This window comes from Nannospalax galili, unplaced genomic scaffold (assembly GCF_000622305.1).
Source record: "Nannospalax galili isolate Female #2095 unplaced genomic scaffold, S.galili_v1.0 scaffold46, whole genome shotgun sequence".
Lineage (NCBI taxonomy): Eukaryota > Metazoa > Chordata > Mammalia > Rodentia > Spalacidae > Nannospalax > Nannospalax galili.
In genome coordinates, this window is record NW_008355790.1 from 719,170 (window position 1) to 727,183 (window position 8,014).

The 8,014-nt window shown below is 41.0% G+C and overlaps 1 protein-coding gene across 1 annotated transcript; it reads right to left on the reverse strand.

Moving 5' to 3' along the window:
• Positions 1-3,310: 3,310 nt before the first annotated feature.
• On the reverse strand, positions 3,311-7,624 carry LOC108491786 (prothymosin alpha-like). The gene is made up of 2 exons (XM_017803312.1): positions 7,317-7,624; positions 3,311-3,428 (listed from the first exon to the last, which is right to left on the reverse strand). The coding sequence occupies exons 1-2, from the start codon at positions 7,622-7,624 to the stop codon at positions 3,311-3,313; spliced, it is 426 nt and encodes a 141-aa protein (XP_017658801.1).
• Between the last annotated feature and the right edge of the window lie 390 nt (positions 7,625-8,014).

Here is an 8,014-nt window from a genome sequence, read left to right on the forward strand (position 1 = left end):
TTGGTCACTGTCTGCAGTATTGTTTACCATGATTCTCTCCCAACTAGAATCAAATGTCTTGAGGTTAAGAATCGCATTAGTAGCCAGGCATGGTGGTGCAGGCCTTTAATCCAAGCACTTGGGAGGCAGAGGCAGGCTGATCTCTGTGAGTTCAAGGCCAAAAAAAAAAAAAAAAGAATCACATTAGCTTTGTGTCATTGTGACAAAACACCCAAGAAAGACAAGTCAGAGGATGAAACTTTGTTTTGGCTCATGATTTCGGAAGTTTCAGTCCATGATTGTACGTCTCCATTACTTTTAGGCTTGTGATGAGGTACAACATCATGGCAGAAGGAAGTGGAAGAAAGTTGCTCACCTTATGGCAACCAGAAAGCAGAGAGTAGGAGGAGGGTGTTGAATGGGGGAGGGGTTGTCCCAATAGCCCCTTCAAGGGAAAATCCCAGTGATTAATACTTCCAATCAGGCCCCACCTCTGGAAGTTTCCATGCAATCAGTTGGTAGGCAAGTCTCCAGCATATAGCCTTTGAAAATTATTTGAGATCTAAATCATAACAGTTTTTGTGTGTTTTCCACAGTTGTGTCCTCAAAGTTCAGATTAGAGTCTGGCATATGGAAACACTTAATAAATAGTTTGCTAAATGACTGGTTAAATAAGCTGAGAGTCTTATCTCAACCAGAGTTTCTGTACTGAGTTCTATTCTGTTGCTGACCTTCTTGCTAGGTGGAGAAGGGCTTTGGAACAAGGTATTCAGTTAGTATCTTAGTTCCCTTATCTGTAAAATGAGTATCAGTCTTTTTGTTTTTTAAATTATTTGACAAAAAGTATACAAATATGTACAATGTCTTTTTGGTTGTATGCCTGAGCCTTTAATGGCTGTGTTAGCTCTCTAGCCTACAAATATGAACAACATACAATGAATGTGATGTTTCAATATAATTAATGTCTGTATTGTAAAATGGTTAAATCAAGCTAGCAACATATATTATCTCTTCACATCCTTTGTTTTGTGGTAAGGCCATTTAAGATCTATTTTTTTAAACAATTTCCAAGTATTCATTATTATTGATTATAATCACTATGATGTGCTTCTGTGATCTCCAGAACTTATTCATCTTAACCGAAACTTCAAATTCTTTGATCAACATCTTTCCAACTTCTCCTTCTGTCCCAGATAATCACCATTTTATTATTTACTTCTGTCAGTTCAGCTTTTTTAGAATACATAGAATGAATTCACACAATATTTTTAAAATTGAATTTTTGTGATTTTCATACAATATAGCTTGATGGTATTTAGATCCCCTCCTCTTGGCATCTTCTCTCACTGCCCCCCCCCCAAATTAATGCATATATATATATTATGGCCTATAGAGTCTTTTTTTTTTTTTTTTTGAACAAGGGTTTCTTTTAAGTCCCAGCGGGCCTGAACCTTGCTATGTAGACTAGACTGGCCTTGAACTCACAGAGATCCACCTGCCTCTGCCTCCTGAGTGCTGGGATTAAAGACATACACCTCTGTGCCTGGCAGCCTAGGGTCTTATTTATGTCCCTACGTTCTTCAATGGGGTCTACTCACTGGACCCACCAAGAGTCCCATCTCTGAAAGACACTGTCTTTCCCCCTCCCAGAAACTATCAGTTGCCAAAAATTCCTTAGGTTGGATTGGGATTTCTTATCCACTTCCTCATGTCTATACTGATATTTGCATAGGACTTGGAGTTCACACAGTATTTACCTTTCTATGTCTGGCTTATTATTTTTCTAATACTTTCTAACTATTGAACTTTTGTGATTTTCATACAGTATAGTTTGATGGTATTTAGATCCCCTCTCCTGTCTGCAGTCCTCTTTATTGCTCCCACCCAATTTAATGTACTCTATTATATATAATAAGGCCTATAGAGTCTAATTTGTGTCCCCAAATATCTTTCAGTGTGGGTCTATTCACTGGATCCTGGTTAACCTACCCGGAGTCCCATACGTGAAAGAAATTGTCTCTGTCCCTCCCAGCAGCCAGCAGATGTTGCCACATTTCCTTAGGTGGGGTTGGCACTTCTTACCCCTTTCTTTATGTCTATGCTGAGATATTTTTCTCATTTGAGCTTGCATGGTACTTGTACACGCTGTAACCATTGCTGTGAGTTCATACCAGTAACTGACAAGCTGTCAGAAAAACTCTGCTTGTTATTATCCATCCACCTCTGGCTCTTACCATCTTTGCGCCCCCTCTTCCACAATGATCACCAAACCTTGGGAAGCAGACGTTTGATATAGGTGTCCTATTCAGGGACAAGCACTCTGCAGCTTCTTGTTCTCTGCATGTTGGCCAGTTGTGGGTTTCTATGTTAATCATCATCTGTTGCATAAGGAAACATCTCTGGTAAGAGTTCAGAGATGTATTAATCTATGGGTATAACAATAAATCATTAAGAGTTAGTATAATATGATAACTATAGCAAAAAACTAGTATTAGGTTCTCCCCTATGCCCTGTGACATAGCCTCAGATACCTAAGCCTGATATCAATGTCAGCTATGGCCTCTATCCTAGGCAGCAGATTTTAAATTCAATTAAAGAATGGTTGGTTCCTCCCATAATATTTGTACCACTATTGTAACACTGGGTATATCTTGCTAGGTCAGTAATTGTAGCTCACAGGATTCACAGCTGGGTAAGGTTGATGATTATTTTTTTTTCTCCAGGTAGTGTGCATAGCACCTTCCAGCACAGGTGAGATGAGGCTCTGAAGTCAGCGCCAGCTTGATTTCTCCTTGTTTGTTCTACAGCTCACTTATGTAGTGTATTCAGCAATAGGGTCTCACCATCCAGTTCTGGTGGATAACCAAGAGCAGTGTGCCTGGCTTATTTAATTAAACAGAATGTTCTTCAGTTAAATCTATGTTGCCATAAATGACAGGATTTCTTTCTTTTTAAAGCCTGAATAACACATCTTTTCATACCTTTTCCCCCAGTCAGTGGAAGGTGGACTTCATTAGAGGCCCTGGATTATTTGCTTAGCAGTCAGTCGTTGGCTGTACTTGATCTTGGGGTGGAAGTTGTTGGTGTGATCACATGTCTGACAGCTGACAGCAAGGTGGGTGCAGCTGTGCTTAGCACTTGTGGCAAACCATCTTGTCCTAGTTGTTCTTCTGACAGGCTGGTAAAGGGATGGTTTGCTGATGCTTCCATGCAGGTGCAACACCAGGTGCAGGATGGACTGTTTCTGGATGTTGCAGTCCAACAGCATGCAGCCATCCTCCAGCTGCTTGCCAGGGAATATCGGCAGTGACTGGTTGGGTGGAATGCCTTTCTAGCCTTGGATCTTGGCCTTGGCTTTCTCAGTGGTGTTGCTGGGCTCAACTTTGAGTGTGATGGTCTTGCCCAGCAGGGCTTCACAAAGATCTGCATCTTGGCATCCAGTCAGCTGCCTGGTTGAAGAGAAAGAGTTTACTTTTCTCTTCGCAGTGACAAAATACCCTGACAATAAACAACTTAAGGAAGTAAAGGTTTATTTTGGCTCATGTTAGGAAAGTCAAGGTGGCAGGAATTTGGGGCAGGTAGTCACACTGCATCCAGAAGCAAGAAGAATGAGTGCTAGGACTCAGTTCCTTTTCTCCCTTGTATTCAGTCTAGGACTCAACCCCCTGGACTGATGCCACTCACAGTGAGCAGGTCTTCCCACCTCAATTAACCCAATCTAGATGATTCCTCTTAGGCATCTCCAGAAACTAACCTAGTCTAAATAATCTTTCACAGGTGTGCCTGGAAACTTGTCCCCAAGGTGATTCAATATTAGCCATCATGCACATTGATTTCATTTCCTTTGGGTGTACAGTCATGCACGATTTAACGATACCATGCCCTGAGAAATGCATTGTCCAGGTGATTTTGCTATTGTGTGAACATCATAGAGTGTACGCACACAAAGTAAAATAGCTAGGACATCACTAGACCACATAATCTCCCGGGGCAACAACTGTGTATGCAGTTGTTGTTGACTGGAATGCTGTTGTGTGGCTCATGACTGCTTATCCAGCCATGAGGTTTCGGGATTATATAGCAGTTCTATTTTTAGTGTTTGGAGGAACTTCTGTATTGTTTTCCACAAAGGCTGTACTGATTTACATTCTGCACAAGTGTATGAGGATTCCCCTTTTCCCCAGTGTTTGCTAACGGTTATCTTTCATCAGTTTGATATTCATCCTAATAAGTGTGATGTGATACCTCATAGTTTTGATTTGCATTTACCTGCTAATTAGTGATGCTGAGCACCTTTGCATACAACTATTAACCCTTTATATGTCTTCAGAGAAGTGTCTGCTCACATCCTTTGTCCATATTTTAATTGGGTATTTTTTCTTTCTATTTGAGCTCTTTACATATTTTCTGTATTAATCCCTTACCAGATGCATGCTTTACATGCATTCTGGGAGTAGCCTTTGAGGATTTTGTGTTTGCATGTGTGGTATGTTGTAAATGTACATGTGCATGTGGGTGCACCTGCATGTGTGTGAATGTACATGTAAAGATCAGAGATTGAAGTTGTGTATTTTTCCTCATTATCTCTCCACAGATTTTTCTTTTTGAGACAGGGTCTCTCACTGAACCTGAAATGTGTCAATGTGTCTAGAACAGCTGGTCCTTGATGTTCATCTACCTGTCTCCATCCACCCAGTGTTGGGGTTACAGATGCTCAGCTTTTGACATGGGTGCTGGGGCTCTGAACTTGGGTCCTCATGCTTGAACAGCAAATACTTTACTGACTCTGCCAGCTCTGTAGCTCCCCTTTGAGGATTTTCTGTCTAGTTTACTTGTGCTAAAGAGCGACAGCTTCATTTCTTGGGGGTACAATATTTTAAATTAAAAAATGAACAATTCCTGAATATTTGATGACAAAGATGTTTTCTTAAATTATTATCTTAAACAAGACTGAGTAAAACTATAATTATCCAAACTTGAGCTATGTACACAGATTTAAGCAATATTTTGTATATAAACAACCAGTAAAATTCACATAAATTTTTCACAAAACCATGAGTAATTTTTTTCAACTTGAGTATTATTTTATGCATTTTATGAGCTCATTATAATGGATCAGTTTTGGAAAACTGACTCAGTGGAGTATAGCTTGTTCCCTCTGTTCATTGTTAGTAGACTGAACTTGTCTCCTGAGATAGCAGGCTTATCAGAACCAGAGACACTTCTCAAAACCTTAAGCAAAGCATGGGGGGAGAAAAGGGAATGGATTTTCTTGCAGGAAATTTTGCTTTTCTAACTTGATTAAAAGATTGAGAACTAAAATATCTGTTTGGTTCCCAACTGCTTCCACTAATCACCTTGTACTCACATTCTGAGTATATCAGAGAACTCACTTCTTCACATGTTTCTTCTTATAAACATGGCTATAAGCTGGTATTAATGAAAATCATAAGTGAAGACTATATACTATTATTTAAAAATATTCTATTTATTATTTTTATTTTAAATATATGACTGTATTGCCTCCATGTGTATAAGTGCACCCATGTTGCGCAGTGCCTGCAGAGGTCAGAAGAGGGTGTAGGATCCCCTGGAACTGGAGTTAAGACAGTTGTTAGCCACCATGTGGGTGCTGGGAACCAAACCCAGGTCCTTACCAAGAGTAGCCAGTGCTCTTAACTACAAGTCATCCCTCTAGTCCCTTATATATTACTATTTATGAAATACAGTGTACCATTAGTGATTTGATGATCCGTATGTTGGAAAAGAAAAGTACTGCCTCTCTGAGCACCAGCCCACTCTGGTCTCTTCATGCTTCTGCCCCTCAAAGTGGCTCTCTTGCAGAGCCTGGAAAATGCTCTTCTCCTTAACCAATGAAGCCCCAAGGTTTAGCTACAGGGAATCTCTTAGACTCCCTTATAAACATTCTCTCCACTGAACTCTGCTTGACTTAGTTTAATTTAAGTGTATCCTCTGCTGGGTTGGTGTTTGACTTATAAAGCTTAAAACTGCTGTAATTAGAAAAGATTTTATAAAAGACTGGGATTATAGAAGCCGGGCATAGTGGCACATGCCTTTAATCCCAGCACTTGGGAGGCAGAGGCAGGATGATCTCTGTGAGTTCAAGGCCAGCCTTGTCTGCATAGTGAGTTCCATACCAGCTGGGGCTACAGGGAGACCATAAAAAGAAAGGAAGGAAGGAAGGAAGGAAGGAAGGAAGGAAGGAAGGAAGGAAGGAGAGAAGGAAGGAAAAGAAAGAAGGAAAGAAAGAAAAAAATTAATTCTGGGGGCTGGGGGTATGGCTTAATGTGCCTACCACCAATCCTGATGACCTGAGTTTGATCTCCAGACCCAAATGACAGAGAGAACGGATTCCCAATCTGCACTTGTACACTGTGCACTGTGTCACGTGTTCACCCCTCCAAAGATACAATTTTTGTTGCTGTTAGAACAACTCAGGAAAATAAAATTTTTGTTTATTGTTGGACATTATTTCACACATACATCAAACAGGCCAAAAATTAAAATAAATAAACAGCAACTTCATAGGCAAAAAAGGAAAAATTATAAACCTTTGATCTTTGGCCTTTTTAACCATCTTGTACAAACCAACTACGATGGGTACAGTGTACAGTTAGGGACATACACAAAACAAGTTACTGGAATGCTTGGAATAAGATTGGTTTTGTTGTTGTTTCTGCTTTTTTTTTTAACAATTTTTTTTCTCCTTTGAGATTATGGTGAACATGGTGACACAACAAGGAAAATCAGAAGTTGGACAGAGAACCCTCTGAAGGCTGGTTTGGTCACCCCTTATGCTGACCCCTAACAATATGTAAAAAAAAATAAAATGTCAATAGAAAATATCATCAAATTTTCCTTCTAAAGTACTTTTAAGGAAAAAAAAAGCAGCATCAGGCGTGGTGGTGGCAGCACACGCCTTTGATCCCAGCACTTGGGAGGCAGCGGCAGGTGGATCTCTGTGAGTTCAAGGCCAGCCTGGTCTACAAAGCGAGTTCCAGGTCAGCTGGGGCTTAAAAAAAAAAAAAGCAGGGCCTTGGAAGTTTTGGTTCTTTTTTCCTTCCCTCTTGCAAATTCACATTGTGGTTTTGGTGGAGTGGTAAAGAATGCACGTCATCTGCAGGTGGCACTGCCGGCTGTGGGTGGGCAGACCTGCCTCTCAAAGATGACACCTGTAGATTCTGAGACCAGAGTGGAGAGGGACTACCTCTCGGTGGCCTTTTAAGTTTGTCTTTACCTTTTTTGCTGTCTAGTCTTCTTCAGCAGCCTTCTGCTTCTTAGTACCAACATGGTCATCCTCATCTTCAGCTACTTACTTGCCTGTAACTGCCTCGGTCTCCCCATCTTCATCTCCGGCCTCTTCACCATCACCTCCCTCCTCCTGTCCCATCCCATTTTTCTTCCTCTTCATCTGCCTCATTGTCAGCCGCTTGCTCCCCATTTTCTTCACTAGTACTCCATTGGCAAGTGCATCTCTTCCATTCACTGCCTCCCCCACAACTTCCCCTCCTTCAAGTTCTTGGTGTTCATACTGAGAGGCAGTCACTGTAGCAACCAGACTGAGGGTACAAGACAGGAGGGCAAGGAAGTCAGTGGGCCATTCCAAGCTGCCAAGGTTGTCCATCCTGGAGAAGGATGAACAGGGGAGTTTAAAAGACATTTAAGAGGAAGAAATGGACACAAGCTGGCAATTGGATATGCATGGAGGATGAAGACAAAACAATGCAAAGTGTTTCCCCTAGAATATCTTTCTGGTTAAGGGAGGAAGGCTGGCCTCAGAAATATATACAAGGTGTTTTCAGAAGAGATTAAAGAATAAATATTCACTATCACTAATGCTGATGGCACCGCCCAACCTGTTGAGGGTTCATTTAGATGGGGGGAGGGAAGGATATTCATTCTCTCTACTTGAGGTGGGACGTCTACTCTTTTGCTGCCTTTGCACATTGGAACTACATGTTCTCAGGCTTTCAGACTCACTTATGAACTTACATTATAGCATTCTCCCCTTTCC

Bases quoted from the DNA above. Each gene is read 5' to 3' on its own strand.
- LOC108491786 (XM_017803312.1), bottom strand. From the start codon at position 7,624: ATGGACAACCTTGGCAGCTTGGAATGGCCCACTGACTTCCTTGCCCTC. The intron at 3,429-7,316 runs GTAAGTAGCTGA...CTCTTCAACCAG, and splicing joins ACCGAGGCAGTTACAGGCAA to GCAGCTGACTGGATGCCAAG.